Source organism: Gadus macrocephalus, chromosome 20 (assembly GCF_031168955.1).
Source record: "Gadus macrocephalus chromosome 20, ASM3116895v1".
Taxonomy (NCBI): domain Eukaryota; kingdom Metazoa; phylum Chordata; class Actinopteri; order Gadiformes; family Gadidae; genus Gadus; species Gadus macrocephalus.
Genome location: NC_082401.1, coordinates 20289609 through 20309729, shown reverse-complemented (window position 1 = coordinate 20309729; position 20121 = coordinate 20289609). Strand labels below are relative to the sequence as shown.

At 47.9% G+C, this 20121-nt stretch overlaps 1 protein-coding gene across 1 annotated transcript in view; it reads left to right on the top strand.

Annotated features, from left to right (window-relative positions):
- Positions 1–16821, top strand: part of LOC132448536 (contactin-associated protein-like 5) — a 56815-nt gene extending 39994 nt beyond the window's left edge. Inside the window, exons 14-24 of the mRNA XM_060039941.1 lie at positions 947–1103; positions 2055–2182; positions 2965–3135; positions 4331–4549; positions 6271–6510; positions 8148–8372; positions 11316–11449; positions 12344–12431; positions 14304–14507; positions 15540–15620; positions 16451–16821. Coding sequence (XP_059895924.1) covers positions 947–1103; positions 2055–2182; positions 2965–3135; positions 4331–4549; positions 6271–6510; positions 8148–8372; positions 11316–11449; positions 12344–12431; positions 14304–14507; positions 15540–15620; positions 16451–16644 — 1841 coding nt within the window. The 3' untranslated portion in view covers positions 16645–16821. The remainder of the gene's footprint in view (positions 1–946; positions 1104–2054; positions 2183–2964; positions 3136–4330; positions 4550–6270; positions 6511–8147; positions 8373–11315; positions 11450–12343; positions 12432–14303; positions 14508–15539; positions 15621–16450) is intronic.
- Positions 16822–20121: the final 3300 nt, after the last annotated feature.

Sequence of the window (20121 nt, the reverse complement as noted above, 5' to 3'; positions counted from 1 at the left end):
TAATTAAGCAAAGTACCGAGACCATCGCAGGGTCTCAGGTAGTGGGCGAAGAAGGAAGGAAGATGGCTTTAGAAAAAAAGGTTAAAAAATATCTGACACCACGAGGGGGACCCGAGACAGTGCAGACAGCATTAATATTCTCCCGGGGTCCGGTGCCGTACATCATGGCTCTTCATAATGACCATGCCCAGACGTACATCATGGTTCTTCCTAATGACCATACCCAGTCTCTACCTACTGAGCGCCCCCGGAACATAATTGTTTCATCAATAATGATCACGTCCCGCCAGCAGATCATTTAGTTTCTTTGCTTATTCTATTTGTTGAAATTTGCTCTCTGGGCTGTGCCAAAAGGTTTTTAGGGGCCACACAAGAGTGCGTGATTGTTTATTTCTGTAGAAATAGACTTTTCCGTATGAGTCATCGAATGACCCAAGGATTTGTCTACTCTTGGGTTCTATGATATTATATAAAAGCGCGTATCGGTCAATTCATCACCACAGTCTTCCCCCGGCCTTGGAGCTCTAATCACTTCTCTTATCTTCAATTCTATATTATGCAAGTCTGTATTATGCCTTGCGCACTGGAACATGACCTATCAAGGTCTTCGCCCACGTCTCCAACAAACACCAACACTCGACTTTTTGGCTGACAACAAAAACCTTAATCCGACAACTACTGAGCACCAACGGATGTGGCACACTGACCCAGCGGATGCTGTGTTGGTCGGGGGCAGTGGGCGAGGACCTTCACACGACACACTGCGGTGCTCTACCCAGAACACAAACGCATAATATGCATTTGGGTTCTGCGTAGAGCACTGGAATGTGACATGATGATATCTCCAGTGCTCTATATTATAAAGCATCGGAGAGCAGCTGCAACTCCAGTGGGCCTTAGGGGGCCGCTTCCTCTGACTGTGTTTTGTGTTGGTGGCCGGCGGCAGACGGCACCCCGATGTCCTGGTGGCTGGACCAGGCTGGGGAGAGGAGAACCTACTGGGGGGGCTTCCTGCCTGGGGTCCAGCAGTGCTCCTGTGGCCTGCAGGAGAACTGCCAGGACATGAACTACTTCTGTAACTGCGACGCCGCCACCAACTCCTGGTCAGTTGTGTGGTGCACACAAACACGCACAAACACACACAAACACACACGCACACTAATACACACTAACACACAGCCAGATACACATACACTGGCACACAAAAATACACACAACCACACACACACACTAATACACAAGCACACAAATGCAAAACACCACCCACACAATAATACGTACACACACACACACACATCTAAACTAATTTGCAGAACACACACACACACAAGTGCTTTGACCACATACCAACATAGACACACATACGCATGCCTCACACACACACACACACACACACACACACACAAACACACACACACATTGAAACACAGGCACACAGTACACAAACTACCCACACAAATTGTAAGTGTCTGTTTTTCCAACTGTCAACACCTGCTCCGCTTGGTGGAAATGTAAGTACTTCTGTGTAGAAATGGTCGGTCACAATCAAGCAGAATGTGGCATGTGGAAATTCACCGGTGTTACCACTCCACTACCATTCAAGGCACTCTCGCCGCATGCCAAACCTGAAGTGTGAGTTGGAAGTACTGTAATTTAAACGCACAAATAAAGACAGAAAAGCGCACAGTGCCAGCTTTGTTCATCCCTCGTTACGATGAGAAATGCATCATTACTTTGAAAGGTCAGAGGAAGTACTGCAACACTGTCAAGAAGTGTATACAGTGTACCATACTGGATTATGATTTGAGTCGAACGCGCCGACTTAAATCAAGTTGTTCTTCCCCGCCACACGTTCTCTGTTGGTAATCCTCTCTCCCGTGAATCCTGCCTCCGTTGCATTTGAAAACCCGCTCGATCTACATACATGTCCTGAGGCGCGTGTCGGCGTTGTGATGTATAGCTCCCTCTGTGTTTACTCGGTGTGTGTTCCAGTTAATGCAAAGGAACTCAGGAAGCATCTCTACCCTCTCCCCCCCTGCCCTCCGGCGATACAGGTCTAATGACACGGGAGTGCTCTCCTACAAAGACCACCTGCCCGTGAGCCAGATTGTGATCGGAGACACCAACCGCACCGGCTCTGAGGCCGTGTACCGCGTCGGCGCCCTACGTTGCTATGGCGACAGTAGGTGATCACTTTTGTTGTTATGGAGATTTCTTTTTTTCTTTCATGAAGGGCAAAACATGCACTCCGATTTCTTCGATTTTTCAGTTTTTTCTTCCTGTTGCCATTCCGTTTCTTTCTTTTTTTGTTTCCAACACTCAATAGCTGTCCTGCCTTTGTCCTCCGCCCTGCTCCACCTCCTCCACCTCCCCTGTGTCTGCCGTTGATGTTTGAGGATGACAGGCAGCCCTTTCACCCGAAGCAAACACATTTAATGAGCTTATCTCCTTTTGTACTTCTCCTTTAATTACGGGATTTGATCAGGTTCTTTTTTTTTTTTCAACCTCGCATATTCCCATGCGCCCTTATTTTGACACCCTCCGTTACCGTTGGTGTTCACCATGAGCCTGTGATCCAGGGTTGGAACGGTGGTACCCTTCACAAAGATGCTTTGACTTTTCCCTCTTTTCATTGTGCCGTGTCACAGAAAGTGTCTGACACCCCCTGCTGTTCAAGGGGTATCGGGTGGGGGCATTCAGACAGTGGAGGATGAACAACCAGACTGCATGGATTTGACACCTTTTCTGTGAAAGTGGACTTTATTTATTAATTTATTGACTCCATTATGTGAGGCAATTTGTAAGACAACATATTTACTATTGATAATAATGAATTTAATTCCTTCCTCCCTTCCTCCCTTCCTCCCTTCCTTCCATAATAAATTCTATTTTCACCTCATCTTGTCCCGTCTTTCCTCCCTTTAAATTCTTTGTTTTACTTTGACACCTTCTGTCTGTCTGCAGAGTCGACGTGGAACGCGGCCTCGTTCTACCAGGAGTCCTCGTACCTCCACTTCCCCACCCTCCAGGCAGAGCTGGGCTCCGACATCTCCTTCTACTTCAAGACCAGCGCCCCCTCGGGGGTCTTCCTGGAGAACCTGGGCCTCAAGGACTTCATCCGAGTGGAGCTCAGCTGTGAGTGCGGGTGGTTCACCTCACAGACGCAGCCGGAATGTCGTGGGCTTCAACACGCGTCACGTAGCGGCGATACATTAAAAAAATGAAAAGGATTCCGGGGAGATTGCCTGTAAATGTCCTGGCGGTTGACAGCTACGTTCAGAGGGGAGCACTCACAGAATTTCCTTCACATGCAGACGCCCACCTTATAGCTGTCAGACATCTTTTCTTTCCCTTTATTTTTCTTATCAGGGGGAAATTCCAGCCACAGGTGATAATTCAATTCTGGCGGAATGTGAGCGTCAGTTCTACACCATGTTGTGTAACCCTAATGACAAAGCCAACAGCATATTATCAAGCTGTCACACACGCCGAGGAGAACGCAGGACAATTTCTCGTCCGACTATTTAATCAAGTTGGGATTCCTGCTGAATACCAGAGAAAGATGAAGGAAGCTAGGATTGATAAGAAACTCCTTTGGTGCATTTATTTAAAGGGAAAAGGAAATAAGCGATGTCGGCCATAATAATCTGTGCTTCATTCAAGAAATCGTATTACCTTTGCTATGGACATTGATTTACATTTGCAAGAACTGTAAATATCTCAACATTTGGGTCACTAACATATGGATGGGCCACAGAGTGGTTAGTTAAAGTTAATACTGGTTAAATAATCAGTTCTACACATTTATACACACAGCGCCCTAACGCAATCAATCACAGGGATCACAAAGTCTTTTATATCAGGGTCCATAATGAATCACCTCAGCGCTCCATAGCTGAGGGGACAATGTGAGCTATTGACGAGCAGTCTTCCCAGCGCTTCATAAATCCTTTTCCGGGGTCGTCGTTGTATCATGTTGCATTATGGGCAGGGGGCTTCATTATATAGTAGAAACTGTGAAAAACAAAAGGCCAGGGTCACGTTTAATCACTCCTGTTCTCACAAAACAGATTTGAGATTAATACCTTAAGTCTGATGGCAGACAAGCTCAAAGGACAGGAGGCTTCAGCTTGTCGTTCTAACGTCACGAGAGCTGACTTAAGTTTGACCTCGCTTTTTAGCCTTCAGATCCCCGCCTCCGACGACGCGATTGGTCAGAACAACAAACAAAGCAAAACGCCCTGCTTACCCCGATTTGAGCTTGCTTGCTGTTCCAATTTGAGAAAATGAATCAAAAGTCTGATCCGTTCTGTCGGACCCCCTCCACCAGCTCCGTCGGCGGTGGCCTTCTCCTTCGACGTGGGCAACGGGCCGGCGGTGCTGACGGTCAAGTCCCACGTGCCCCTGAACGACCGGCAGTGGCACTACGTGCGGGCGGAGCGCGGCGTGCAGGAGGCCTCGCTGCAGGTGGACCAGCTGCCCCTGCGCTTCCTGGAGGCGCCGGCCGACGCACACGTCCGCCTGCAGCTCAACAGCCAGCTGTTTGTGGGTGAGCAGCGGTCCGCCGCCTCCACACCACTGCCCCTCTCTTGTTCCAGCGCCGACTTTGATTCAGTACACAAAGGGCTTATCGCGGTTAACGGCCGTGATATCGCCGAATGTGGCAGGTTTTTAGTGTGGCCCTCCCCCCCTCTGCCTGAAATGGAGAGGTGAGCGTCAATGTGAAACGGTTGGGGAAAGAATGATATAAAGCCGACGCAGTCACATAAGTGTGTGCACAGATCACACAAGCAGATGAAACGCATCAGCCACACCGCATTAAGCAAAGCGTATAAAAACCTGTGGCAGACAAACAAAACTGTAGACACAGAGCATATAAAGCGTTATTATGTTATTATATTGTGGATGTGGAGCCACTTGTAGACAGAAGAACCAATAAGCCAAGCGCATAAAAGAGAGTTGGTGGTAGCTAGCCAGGAGGACGGTGAGCCGAGCACTTGCAGGGAATACTTGAACCTCCTGCTTCAAAAAGCAGTGTGGGGGTTTTGCAGCGGGGGCCGGTGTTTGAGTTCCTGTGGGTTCGGACAAAACATGGTTGTGTTTAACATTTTTATTTGCTTAGAAACTAGAGAGCCATTTAGGCTATAAATGTAATGTTGTCTACACCACACAAGTATTGAATGATCGTTCAGAGAAGGTGAGGTGGAACTAAGTCAATCAGTCGGACTGAATTAACTATATCAAATAGCATGCAGCAAGCACATTTGTAACTTTACACATTTCCAGTGGACAAGGATTAAGAATTGTTCTATATCAGTACTAGACAGGAATTTTGCCTTACTATTTCTGACTTAGCATAAAGGCTCTTCTTTAAAGCAAATGTGTGTCTGTTCCAAATATGTTTTTGACCTAGGGCATGCCCCCAGGCTGAAAAGGAAAAAGTATGTTTGATTGAAAGACAACGCAACAATTTGAAGTACATTTGGAAATAAATCTTTGACTCAATGTTTCAACGAGGAGGTGTTTTACAGCATATTGTGGTTTCTGCTTTTCACGTGGCTTGGACACGTCATTTCATTGTTACGTAGGATCATGTCCTAGTAAGAAAGAAAGAAAAACGTCTCCATGGGAGTCGAAATGTTGAAGGCACTTGAAGCTGCACTCAGGGCCAGCTCTTAAGAACTACAACTGAGCATTGGAACGAAAAATAGAGGGGTTGAGGGACTGCTGACATGAATATATTAGAATTATTAAAAAAATTGGATGTTGGGAACAATATCATTTTCCTGAGGAGTATTTAAGTACAGGGGCTCAGTACTCTTGCACCCCTCTAGTCTCTCTCTCTCCCTCTCTCACTCTCTCGCTCTCTTACCCTCACTCTGAATTCATTTCAATTAAAAAAAGCTGCATTGGCATGGGAAACATATGTTTACATAGCCAAAGCAGTTGGAAAATTAATCAGAAAGATCCGTACACCGCAAACCAAATACTTTGGTTGTGTCTATGGCATTCGAGGGAGATGTTACTCTGCAGTTACACGATTACAATGTCATGAAAGATTTGGTTGTTGTTCAGCTACCTTGGGGAATGGTCATCAAATTAAGACTGTATTTCCTTTCGGTGACGGCCTGCAACAACGATAGCACACTAAAGCACCCTGGCAGAGTCAGGTTTATCTTCGTACACTCTTTCATCTCAGTCGCGCTCTGCGAACGCTGCTCGGACCTCACAGATGCTTTAAAGATGACTAACGGCGGTCTCTTCCTGCAGGGGGGACGGCCTCCAGGCAGAGGGGCTTCCTGGGCTGCATCCGAACGCTCGCCATCAACGGCGTCCACTTTAACCTGGAGGAGAGGGCCAGGATGACGCCGGGCGTCAGCTCCGGCTGCCCCGGTTACTGCAGCGGCTCCAGCAGCCTCTGCCACAACAGGGGACGGTGCATCGAGAAGAGCAGCGGCTACGTCTGCGACTGCTCCCAGTCCGCCTACGGGGGCCCGTCCTGCAGAGAAGGTGTGCAAAGTCCGGCCTCATCATTAGGTTCCCAACCCGCTGACATTGACGCTCTAGCCCCTATATGTGGCACTGAGAGGCGCCGCCGCGTGAGACGACACACACGCTCCCCATTGCCCCCTAATTGGCTCATGCCGGGCCAGATTTAAAAGGCTTTGGCTGACATGCGGGGCCGCTGACGAATGAGGGAGGTAAAGCAAATGTCCATGGACACCGTTACCATAGGTTTTTCCCCAGGGTGGGAAAATGTATGTATTTTCATTTACCGCCTGACTTGTTGTCTGTCAGTGTGAACAACAGGGTAAGACGTTTTATGCAACCCCCCCCCCCCCCGTGCTTGGTAAAAAATGCTTGTAGCTTCGCTTTTGAGGTATTTTTTTTTTGTTTGTTTTGTTAGGAGAGGGCACTTTGGGAATCCGCCTGCACAGGTGAAACAGCCCAGCGGTAATTGAGGCAGAGATGCAGCACCGCCTCTGACTGCATCTTCACTCCAATCAGTCCCGGAGAGACGACCGCTTTCCGGTGCTCTCAGCGGGTGTATTAATCCCGATCTGAATGGCGCCCTGCTTTAGGATGAGCCCCGTTTAGCGCGGTTTCATTGGAGACTGTTCTAACAGGGTGTTCCTCCAGTAACAGAGTGCTTCACTTCACTGTTGTTCCTCGACAGGGATACTCACAAAAAGAAAGTGGATCATTTACCGCCCCATAGAAAGCCAAGATGAGCGGGAGACACCTGATATAAGACTCCAATTGAGTTTCAGGTCGGTACACCTCGGCATTCACCGCATCGGCGGCGAGGGAGGGAGTCCATAAAATCGGAGATGTATAAAATCAAAAATCAAAGGTGCTTTAGGTTGGATATGAGGCGATTTTCAGAGTGGGAGTGGTGGCAGACACGGGCTGCTACGCACGCTTTTCCTGGTGTGGCAGGGAGGATCCAGCTTTCACTTTCACACTCATCCAGAATCCCATTACTGTGGGGGTGGATCTATCAGATGTCGCCCATACAATGGATTCTGATTTTGATCCCACATTCACTCTCATCTTTTGCTTGTGTGAAAAAGTTATATAGATACTATAAATACATTGAAAAAGACATGAGCAATGAAACCTTCCGGATTCCTTCTGAGAAAAGTGAAGTTGTTGGATACTGCAACTATAGAAAGTGAACAGTTGAAGGCCTAGCATTGGTTCCACGTTGACTCAACGCAAGGGGGTTTATGGAAAAATGATGTCCTTGCGGAGCCTCCATGCGTCCACCGAAAGGGCCTGACTTGAGCTTCCCAAAAATTGTAACCTTGCGTCGAGGCGTTGCCGAAGCAAGGGCTGTGATTGGTCCGCTAACTTAATCCCTGACGTTAACCAGACGCAGAACCAAAACAGGTTCACGACTGTGTTGAAGCGACTGCGTGGTCATTGCGTTGCATCAACGTGGAACCCTAACTGAGCCTAGTTTAGACCATCTCTGCAGCTTCCTGAAGTGGGACTCGTTGCGACTCAGAGGATAAAATAGCATATCTCAAGATCCGTTGATCAATAGACTGCTGTTGCCTTTTGTTTTTTAAGCGAGCTCCTGCTGACGTCTCTCGTTTTTGTCACCGCCACCCATCGGCCCCCCACCGTGTTTTTCTCTCCAGAGGTGTCGGTGTCCTTTGACAGCGAGTCCTCGGTCACCTACACCTTCCAGGAGCCCTTCTCGGTCATGCAGAACCGGAGCTCGCAGGCCTCCAGCGTGTCCAGAGAGAGCAGCCGAGCCAGGGAGAACGTGGCCTTCAGCTTCCTCACCTCCCAGCGGCCCGCCATGCTGCTGAGCGTCGGCACCTTCAGCCAGCAGTACATCGCCGTCATCCTGGCCACCAACGGTACGCCGTCTTACACACGCACGCGCACGCGCACGCGCACACGCACCACACCACAGCCACGCACCATTTGATGAATGTATGAAACGTGACCGATGAGTCGGAGACAGCAGGACCCTTGAGGCATTCCACATGTTTCATGTGTACATGTCCTCTTGCCTTTGTCTTTTATTCTGCTCTCATTTTGTACGTTTTATATTTTTCTTGCTTGATCATTGGAATTAATACTTTGATGAAATGGTGCTTTTGCTAAAGCCACCTCCTAAATCTGACAAAAGTTACAGTTAGCCACTAAGACTAACCAACTCAAATCGAACGGCAAACATGATCTACAAGGACATTTATGTATTCATTTATATTCATGTGACCATTGCTAACAAGCTTCAAATTCAATGGCCCTAATTACCTGTGGTAGACGTTTGTACCTTAGCTAAAACAATATGGCGTCTGCATGCAACTGCACACAATGCCAGCATTCTTCAAGTCTCTACCTTATTCTGAGAATTAGTGAAAGAAAATAGCTTTTATGTCGAAGCGCAATTGGTCCCGGCCTTCTTTTTCATCTCGTAAAATTATGCTGACTCCAATGTTCCCTTTGAATAATCCCTGCTTTGAAGAACAGTTAGTTTAGTGAGCAAAAAAGTAAAATGTTTTATTTGAACCAGCCGGGTTTTGGTTTGTATTGGCAGGGAAAATGATCCACAATAAAGCTGCTCAGTTCCATGGTTGTCCATGCAATTCATTGGAATGTATTAATGCGTCTAAAACATCAGTTAAATCATTGAGTTTATTTGTTTGTTTTTCAACTTTTGTTAGGTGTATTTTTTTAAGAAAGTAATTTAAGTCCTATTTGTCGAGGTCATTTGTCAGTACGAACATACTCGCCAAGTCAGATGCGCTTGGGTAAACGTTTGAACTAAGAGTTCCCGATAAATCACTTTGAGTTCATTAAGTGTGTTTACACCTTCCGACCTTTTCCGTACCTTTCAAAGAAAAAGGGTTCGATCCGCATGCAGTGTTCTACACGTCCCGCGGAGAGAGGCGTTGCCTCGTAGCTTGTACGTTCTACCCCCCCCCCCCCCCCCCCCCCCCCCAGACTGCAGTAGGACATCAAGGTTAATTCATAGTGTGTGCCTGGATCGCAGAGTCGAATTCTCGTGTTACTGACGCAGGCTTTTGAAGCCCTGCAGTGCTTGGCTCAGTGAATATGCGGGTAAACAACAGCCCGTCCGTTTCATTCATGTCTGGTTGGTGGGGGAAACATGGGCTGCATGGTTATTATGGCTGGTCCCCACTGCGCTCCTTAGCATGGACAACACACGGCGTGTTATCTGTGCATTTCCCAGGCGTAGCGCAATGTTTGTCCTTTAGGTGTCCCATATGGTATACAGCGCCTTAGGCACTTTGAACAAGCTATCCAAGGTAACATTGTTGCTTAAGCGCAATTCCCATATTATCTGAACATAACAGAGCCAAAGAATCATGTCAATGCTTGACATGATGCAAATTTTTCATTATCATTCATTTTATGAATGTGTTGTTATTAATTAATTCAGTCTCAGAGGGCTGATCTGAGACATCTGAGCTTATGCATATTTTTTGATGTATAAGCAGCGATATTTTCCCCGCGACTGAATAATAACCCAAAAAAAGATGACAGAACTTTTGTTACAGTATCCACTTTGGTGCATGGGAATTATGTGTTGAACAAAATAGGAATTAGGTTGGAGGTTTGTTCAAAGTTCCTTGAATGCCAATCACATCCGAGAACAACATGCTGCTGTCTTGGGAAGTATCTAATTAAAGAAAATCTAAAAAAGGAAATGCCAGTTCCCATCGAGGGAAAAGGTCGTCGATAAAACTTTGCAGCTGCGCAAATTGTAGCACTTTTATGTGTTATTTTTCAGCCTCCCAGTTAAAAAAACAAAACCAATTCAGGTACCCCCCGCGGTATAGAGTTTGACTGTTTTTCTTCGGTACCCCCAAACGGTCAGACTCCGTTCCCATCAGACCTGCCACCCCGACTCCTTGCGTCCCCTGTCCCCCGTGCGTCAGCGCTTCCTGCGTGTCAAAGGAGCACGGCGGTCATATGCGCTCCCCCGCCCCCCCCCAGTGTCTGTCGCCGCCTCCCTTTCCGCCCGGCCGCCTCTGACTGGGAGGCGCCCGTGAGTCCAGGCCTTGGTAAATATTGAGTTGTCTGCCTTCGCGACTCTTCATCCACGGTAATCTTGCTCCTCGGTGGCACACTCAGGACTCTGTGCGAGACACAGCACAAAGCCCTCTGCCTACAGATCCCCGATTGTAATATTGACCCATCTCCACTTGATAATGCAAAGCCTTTCTCGCTGTGATCCGCCAGTGTTTGTGTGGGTGGGACACTCAGTGCATATTGACATATTCCGCATCGGAGCAGAGAGATCCAGGATGGAAATATTATTAATATATCCTGTGAGGCAATTGTGGGAGTTTAGTTCACAGGTTCAATATATTTATATTAACACACACGGGCGCCCGCACAAATGCACAAACACACACACACACACACACACACATGCACACACACACACAATGTATTTGCGTTCACCCTGTCTTTACTTCTGCAGCTCAAGTCAACGGGTGAATATTTTCCTGTCCACAGGGCTCCCTAAAAGAGGGTACATGCATTGTTAACCAAGGTGATGGTGCTGAAAGAGGATGCTCACTTCATTATCACTGCATCAGACTCGAGTCTGCTGCAGTAAAATTGAATTGAATTGAATAGTGACGACGGGGATGGCCAAATGCATACGTTGGTGTGTTATGTGCATCAAATAAACACGTGTGTGTGTGTGTGTGTGTGTGTGTGTGTGTGTGTGTGTGTGTGTGTGTGTGTGTGTGTGTGTGTGTGTGTGTGTGTGTGTGTGTGTGTGTGTGTGTGTGTGTGTGTGTGTGTGTGTGTGTCTCCAGGGAGCCTGCAGATCTGGTACCACCTCCTAGCCGACCAGGACCCAGATGTGTTTGTTCCCATTCGCCAGAATTTAGCCGATGGGCGCCTTCATAAAATAAGGATTCACAGAGAGGCCAAGGACGTCTACGTCCAGGTAAACCTTGTCGCTACAAGACATTGCTATGCCACAATATCATACCATGATTATTATTAAAGGGACTACGTGTAGGATTAATAACACTAACATTTATAATTTAACTTAAAATATGAGACCTTCCTAGAATCTCTCCGTTGCGTGGGAATTATTATTATTTATTTTTTTGATTTATATTTTATTTAAACCACAAGGGTTTTGCCGGGAAAAAGGAAAGAAGTGAAGTCTAAGCGTGGATAATTAAAAAATGTATATCCTTGAATAACTTTTAATTTTGTTATGTTTATTTATGATTATAACTTACATTAGTTTAGGATTGATATTGTTCTCAACCTACGGAGCTCACACTCCAGTGCTCTGAATGAGCGAGCCTTAGCTAAAGTTAACTTACTGGCCAAAGGGGTCAGTAATGAGAAGGAAAACCTGATTCCGACACGTAGTCTGCAGGCTGCAGCTGAGTCGGGCTGTCTCTTGTAAGCACCCCCACGCATCGTTTTGCTGGAGGCACATTTATTTACTTTCTCTTTTTTTGAATGAATAGAGTGAACCCAACTAAAAGGGGGGGGGCAAAATAAATCACATTAAACGGAAGAAAAACGACTCTCAATAAATGTCCATTCAGGTCCAAATTGCTGTTGTTTTAATAGTACGGAGACTGGCTCCTCAGCCCCATTAGGAAGGTGTACACTGGAGCCGTCGTTTGAGTGCGGAAGTCGAGGAATGGAAGCACTCTACAGGATGGTCCTGTGAATGTAGCGTTTTGTAGGGGGGGGACGGGGGGAGGGATCGGCGCAGAACATAATACTGAATCTATAATGTATTGAAAGGCACCACCAGCCGTGGGTTGGATTTCTTGTAACCGGCTTATTATTTGATTACTTTCCACTCAACCAGATCGACCAGGACATCCACAGAAAGTACACCCTGTCATCTGATGCACAGTTGATCTTAATCAGATCCTTGACATTGGGCAAAGTCACCGGTAAGCCCAGCGCCGTGAGAAACTGCCACAACGGGATCTGCTGCTCAGCTGGTTATTATTACTCTTATTAGAATAATGAAGTGATGATTTGAGTCAATAGCTGGTCATCATGCCGAGACATTTGGGAGAATCACACACTTATTTTTCTCTCTCGCTCTCTCTCTATCTGTCTGTCTCTCTCTCTGTCTGTATATCTCTCTCTCTCTCTCTCTCTCTCTCTCTCTCTCTCTCTCTCTCTCTCTCTCTCTCTCTCTCTCTGTCTCTGTCTGTCTCTGTCTGTCTGTCTGTCTGTCTCTCTCTCTGTGTATCTCTCTCTCTGTGTCTCTCTCTCTCTCTGCGTCTCTCTCTCTCTCTCTCTGTCTCTCTCTCTCTCTCTCTCTCTCTTTCTCTCTCTCTCTCTCTCTCTCTCTCGCTCTGTGTCTGTGTCTGTCTCTCTGTGTTTGTCTCTCTCTCTCTTGCTCTGTGTCTGTGTCTGTCTCTCTGTGTTTGTCTCTCTGTGTCTCCCTGTGTGTGTGTCTCCCTCTCTCTCTCTCTCTCTCTCTCTCTCTGTGTCTCTCTCTCTCTCTGTGTCTCTCTCTCTCTCTGTGTCTCTCTCTCTCTCTGTGTCTCTCTCTCTCTCTCTCTCTCTCTCTCTCTCTCTCTCTCTCTCTCTCTCTCTCTCTCTCTCTCTCTCTCCTCTCGCTCTCTCTCTCTCTCTCTTTCTCTCTCTCTCTCTTTCTCTGTGTCTGTCTCTCTCTCTTGCTCTTTGTCTGTGTCTGTCTCTCTCTGTGTTTGTCTCTCTGTGTCTCCCTGTGTGTGTGTGTGTGTGTGTGTGTGTGTGTGTGTGTGTGTGTGTGTGTGTGTGTGTGTGTGTGTGTGTGTGTGTGTGTGTGTGTGTGTGTGTGTCTCTCTCTCTCTCTCTCTCTCTCTCTCTCTCTCTCTCTCTCTCTCTCTCTCTCTCTGGTTACATTCTGGTTCTGATTGCAGACATTAATCAATGCATTACAAATCCTTATAATTATTATTCAGCAAAAGATTAAAGCATGCTGCCATCAATACCAAGGGATAATTGTCTTTATCTTCCTCATGGCTGTTGCTATAGAAACCTATTTGATGCAGCAGAGAAAAAAGGCGGTTTAATTCAGCATTTGTTTGTATGGAGCGTACAACGTTGCTTGTGGAGCCAAAAAAAGCAACATTACTCTCTTTGCTTGGCAATGAAGATGGCCACATTGCTAAACATCTTGGATCGTTATTCATGCTAAACAAAGAAATGTATTGTTTATATTTCTGTCTTGCTTCTCTAATTCTCTGCGTACTTGTCTGTCTCTTCATCTGCCTATCGGTCACTCTGTCTTCCTGCATGTCTTTCTGTCTCTGCCTGTCGGTTTCTCTTTCTCTGCCTGTCTGTCTCTCCACCTGTCTCTCTGCCTATCTGCCTGTGTGTCTCTGCCTGTGTGTCTCCATCTGTCTGTCTGTCTCCTTGTCTGTCTGTGGCCTGCCTGCCTGTTTCTCTGCCCGTTTCTCCGCCTGTCTCTCTCTGCCTGCCTGTCTCTCCATCTGTCTGTCTGCCGCTGCCGGCCTGTCTCTCCATCTGTCTGTCTGTCTCTCCACCTGCCTTTCTGTCTCTCCACATACCATCTGTCTCTCTGCCTGTCTTTCTGTCCCTCCATCTGTATGTCTCTCTGCGTATCTGTCTGTCTGTCTCTCTGCCCGTCTGTCTGTCCCTCAATCTGTGTGTCTGTCTCTCTGCCTGTCCGTCTATGTCTCCACACGTCCGTTTGTCTCTATGCCTAACTGCCTGTCTGCCTGTTTCCACCTGCCTGTCTGTCTTTGCCTGTCTGTCTCTCCGCCTCTCTGTCTGTGTGTCTCTCCACGGTGTCCGTCCTCCAGGCAGGGACCCGGTGCACCGGGAGGTGCGTGAGGCGGGACTGAGGGGCTTCGTGGGCTGCCTTTCCTCGGTGCAGTTCAACCACCTGGCCCCCCTGAAGGTGGCGCTGCTGCACCGGGGCAGCTCGCTGCTCAGCATCCGCGGAGCCCTGGAGGAGTCCAACTGCGTGGCGCTGGCCGAGTCCGCCACCTCGCACTCTCTGCTGGGTAAAGGTCCACTGGAAAGCCCAGCTAGCTCCAGGCGTTCTGCCCTCACCGAACGGGGGGGCTCGCAGTGGGCGTTTCTCTCCCTCTGAGGCGCACCCGGAAGTCCCGCCCCCTCTCTCTCGTGAGAGAGAGGGGGCGGGACTTCCGGGCGTGCCTCGGAGGGAGCGGGAGAGAGGGTGCGGGACTTGCTGGCGTGCCTCGGAGGGAACGAGAGAGGGGGGGAGGGAGGGGGCGGGACTTCCTGGCATGCCTCAGAGGGAGGGAGAGAGGGGGCGGGACTTCCGGGCGTGCCTCGGAGGGTGCGAGAGAGACTGGGAGAGAGGGGGCGGGACTTCCGATAGAGTGATGTCCATTTCCGTTATCCATTCCGGATATTGCTTTTTTTGTGGGCCGAAAAATAGAAAATGTTTATTCTTTGTTGTTGTGCTGCTCGTCACATTGGTGTTCTCCTCGCTCTGGGGACTGTTAAATGGCACACTCGGGTTCAAAGGAAGTAAGGGAACGGAAATTGCGTTTAGGTGGAGGTACAATCCGCGACCCCCTCCCAGCCTGTTAGAAACCCAGGTTCCGTCTGCGGCCTCCATTACCCCGACACAGAGAGAGAGAGAAATAGATCAATTGTTTCTGGGGCTGTGTTTTCGAGTTGTGTTTAGTTGTTGTTGTTTTTTTGTCCGCCAAACAGCTTCAGGCACCACTATTACCTCTCTCTCTCTCTCTCTCTCTCTCTCTCCGGGTCGGATTCGGCAACAAGCCTGCGACAGTAATGGAACCGGCAGCGTCCCTCTGTAATGGAAGTTTTGTTTATCGCCCACGACGACAGTATGCGAACGCCACAGCATTATCTGCCACCGCAAGCCCAACTCCCTCCCCCCAACGCCAACACCCCCCCTCCCCATCCATACCCCCCCCCCCCCCCCCCCCCATCCCCTCCCCGTCGCACAACAAAACCAATATTCCCGACTAGATGAACGGCTCATTTGCTCATTACTGGGAGTTAATGAATGAGCCTGATTCTCTCCTCTCCGCTCCCAGATCAAGCTGCCGAGGAGAAGGAAGATAAGGAGCAACGCAGCGACACCGCCGCCACCCCCGATGACTCCGCTGTAATAGGAGGTGTGTGTGTGTGTGTCTGTGCTCGTGTGCGTGTTCGCGTGTGTGTATACGTGTGTTTGTGTGTGTGTGTGTGTGTGTGTGTCATTTTGTGTGTGTGTTTGTGTGTGTGTGTGTGTAAATGTGTTTTTGTGTGTGCCTGCGTGCGTCTGCGAGCATGTGTGTGTGTGTGTGTGCGCGAGTTCAACCGTATGTGTGCGTACGTGCGAGTGCGAGCGAGCATGTGCGTGTGTGCACGCGAGGGCGCGCGCTTGCTTGTGTGTGCGTGCGAGTGTGTGCGTATGTGCGTGTGTGTGTTCGTGCGCGTGAGTTTGTTTGCGTGGGTGTGAGCGTGGGGCGCTCTGTCTCCCCACCTGCTTCACGCCCTCTCTGCCAGTTCATCTGAATCAGGCCCCAGCTGTCTCTGTGATTTGTTTGACTTCGCCGTCGCCGTCTCGACTCCACCTTATTTATTTTGTTTTGTTTACTACCCGCGCCCAGTTCATTTTTTTTTGAGTTTTGTTTAATTAGCACTTACTCATGTAATTATGATTATTTGCACTATTTCCTTATGTGTTGTTTGTTGTCTGGATATTTTCCTTTACCCGCTGAGAAATTGAAAATAACCGTTTTCGGTTTGCACACAACGCAAATAAACGAATTAGCTCCCGCAATCAAGTGGGCCCTCCTTGATGGGCTTCAAAGGTGGCATTGTTTAATTAAATATACCGGGAACACGGAAATAGCAAACCTGATCACTGCAGCAATTAGCCACCACACTGCCTCCATCACCCCCCCCCCGCATCCATCCTCATCCCTCCCCGTCGTCCGCTAACACCCCCCCCCACTCCCAGGTGTGGTGACGGCGGCGGTCTTCGTGGCGCTGTGCGCGCTGGCGGTGCTCAGCCGCTTCCTGTACCAGCAGCGGGCGGAGCGGAGGAGCCTCCAGGAGAAGGAGAACCGCCAGGCCCTGGAGACGGCCTACCGCACCGAGCTGCACCTCCACGGCGCCGGCGTCAGGGACAACATGAAGGAGTACTACATATGACGGGGGCGGGGGGGGGGCGCCAGCGGGCCCCGGGGTACAAGATACTCACTCTCTCGCCCTCTCTCTCTCTCTCTCTCTCTCTCTCTGTCTCTCTGTCTCTCTGTCTCGCTCTCTCTCTCTCTCCCTTTCTAGCTCTCTCTCTATCTTTCTTGCTCTCTCTCTCTTACTCTCTCTTACTCTCTTTCTCTCTCTCTTACTCTCTCAATCTCCCTCTCTCTCTCTCTCATTCTTTCTTTCTCTCTCTCACTCTCTCGCTCTCTCTCTATCTATATATCTCTCTCTGTCTTCTCTCTCTCTCTCTCTCTGTCTTCTCTCTCTCTCTCTCCCTCTCTCTCTGTCTCTCTCTCTGTCTCTGTCTCTGTCTCTGTCTCTGTCTCTCTCTCTCTGTCTCTCTCTCTCTCTGTCTCTCTCTGTCTCTCCGTCTCTCTGTCTCTCTCTCTCTCCCTCTCTCTCTCTCTCTCTCTCTGTCTCTGTCTCTGTCTCTGTCTCTCTGTCTCTCTCTCTCTGTCTCTCTGTCTCTCTGTCTCTCTCTCTCTCCCTCTCTCTCTGTCTCTCTCTCTGTCTCTGTCTCTGTCTCTGTCTCTGTCTCTCTGTCTCAGTCTCTCTCTCTGTCTCTGTCTCTCTCTCTCTCTGTCTCTCTGTCTCTCTGTCTCTCTCTCTCTCTGTCTCCCTCCGCCTCAACACACACAAGAAGACACTGAAAAAAGCGGCCCGTTGTCGTCGGGGCTGTGCTGCTCAGAGACCCAGACGTCGCTCGGTGTTGCTCCATCGTGTCGCGGACCTTGACGGCAGACTCCACTAAGCCCGATTTCTCATGGAAAAAACAAAAGACAACAGCATAATGGCAGTCCCCCACTGTGTTATGAGACGTGCTCCGGATGGTTCGGCAGGAGGACACAGACCTCCGCCCTGAACACGCGTTCAGGCAGCGGGGGGGGTCATCGTGGCGGGGGGGGCGGAACCGTGACGCCAGCCGGGGGGGGGGGGGGGGGGGGGGGGCGTCCCCAGACAGCCAGCAGAGTCTCCTCCACGCCTCCTGAATGTGCACAATATCAACACAAAACCAACGGCAAACAACATGTTGCCAGTAGCGTTCCAAAGGGTGGGAGGGAACATCGGCCACCTGTGGACCACCACAAAGACTCCATGCGGGGGGGTATTGTAGACTAGGCCAATGGGTGACGACGTCAGAGCTTATTTTAGCGGTGTGTTGTGATCGTTTGGGGGGGCTTTGAGGACAGACAAGTGGAGGGACCAGAACTGCCTACTGTAAGAGTGCCTAAGTTGCCTTCAGGTTTCCTTTGTATTTATTTATTTATTTTCTGTCATTAGTGGCGATCCTGGTGACATCAAGGGGAGCTTATAGTCATTCCATACATAGCTAAGGAAGGGGAATGTGTTGATGCTTTTCAGTGGTGGACAGTGACCGGCTGCATTTACTCACTCGATTGCTGTAAATAAGTCAGTTTTACAAGTATCTGGGATTTTTTTGTGGAGAAAAAAAAACTTACCTTTCACTGCACTACATTTACGAAGAGAAAGATATCCTACTTTTGACCTCTTCATTTCTATGAAAGCTGTCACCAGCGGTTTTTAAATAAATATCCAACACAGCCAACCACAGACACAATCAGGCCCCTTCAGTTGAGTTGTTTGATGTTTCGTTTATTTGGCAGCCGAGACATGACTCACCGGGATGTGCGCGCATTTATTCGCTGAATGACTTCATACCGAGTAGAGAAGCATCTCGACTGAAGTTCGCCAATCACGGATTGTATCAATTTCAACCAAACACAGACAGAATCCATTCTGCATTCAGAAGTGTTTTATGGATCAATCAAATCCATTATCCACTGATTAGGTCTATCAACGGAACGGGCATACTCTTCTCTGCTCACGGCCTCATACTTTAATGCCTGTCACATCTCCAGTGTCATCCTCGATCACAGTGTTCCGTTGCTTCTAATCCTTCTGACTCATGTGTTCCTTTCGGAGTATTCTCGTTGGACGATTTGTGAAGCACAGTGGCAGTTCTACAAGTAAGTTGGCATAACTGGTAGATAGCTTAGATATTTCTTCTAGATATCTGTAATTGCAACGTAGAACCAAACCAAACCAATGTGCTGACAAATCGAATGCTTTTGAATGTTTACCTTTTTTTAAAGGAAGCATAAAAATACTGGAATTCTTGGCTAAAATACCTCTCACCATTTTCCCAATTAACTCGACCTCTCTGAATCACATGTTTTATTATTTTGTTATTGTTGTTTGCAAAACAAGTGTCTGGGATTTCTAGATATTCGCTTTTTTTATACTAAAATGGTTCCCGCAAAAATTAAAGGCATCAGCCGGAAAAGATCTGCAAAACAATTTGCTGATTTCAAGTACTTTGCCTACCATAACACCAGTGTGGGAATGCAGTGCGAAAAAAATAAAAGACTTAAAGCCATTAACAATAGATGTGTTCAAAGATCAAATTCTTTCATTTCCAAATTAAATAGTTTTGTTGAATTAATTACAAATGTGTCTTAATAATTCATGATTGAAGAACATGCCTGTGTTTTGTTATCGTACAAGCACACATTATAAGGACACTAAACTAAGATGTTCCTATGTACGGAAATAATTTCAAATGAGGAATTAAGTAACTGGGGCACAAGTTGATTTAGGCGCGTGCCTTATCAACCCTAGATGTGCACGTGCTTGTATCTAAGAATGTCTTGAACTACCGGTATATTACTTTCCAAGAGCTCCAGTATACATGAAATGAATACTAAATTCTGAAATTTGTATAGGTATTTCATTTTGAATGTGGACACCGATCCTTCTTAATGATTTGTATAGCTGCAGTATCAAGGGTATCTTGTATAGATGTTTAATTTATTAATAAAAGTGATGATTTTCTTAGATGCCTTGTTACACACTTTCATACGGTCTTACTTCAGACTTGCTAAGGCATGTGGGTGCGTGCATGTGGCCATGCGTGCGTGCGTGTGTGTGTTTGTGTGTATACCCCTAGGGATATTTTGCTGAAAAGCTCTTTGACCTCTACAAGCAAAAGGATTGTTAAAGTTTGTTATTTTTGTGCTTAATGGTCCAACCACTTTTGCCCTCAATCCAGTCTTACCTCTGGGGGAAATATACAACACGACTTCAACCAAAACCTAAGTTGTGGTGCTTTTACTTTGGCATCACTTGGCTTGGCTGGCCACAGAACTTTGCGTGCTTCTCAACGACACTATGGCTATGGCCCTCATTCCTTATTCCCTACCGTTATTCAAGACTCTAATTTCCTACAACTTTTTCTTTTGTTGACATCCTTAAAAATGCAGTCCCCTTTTTGTGCAGCCATGTCACATTATGGGTTTAGTATGGGTCTGTTGTCGAGTACCAGCTATCAGTACATCCATGTGAAAAGATGATATTACTTGAAATGAACGGCAATATCATTTTGCTGCTTCTGTGGTCTTACCCGTT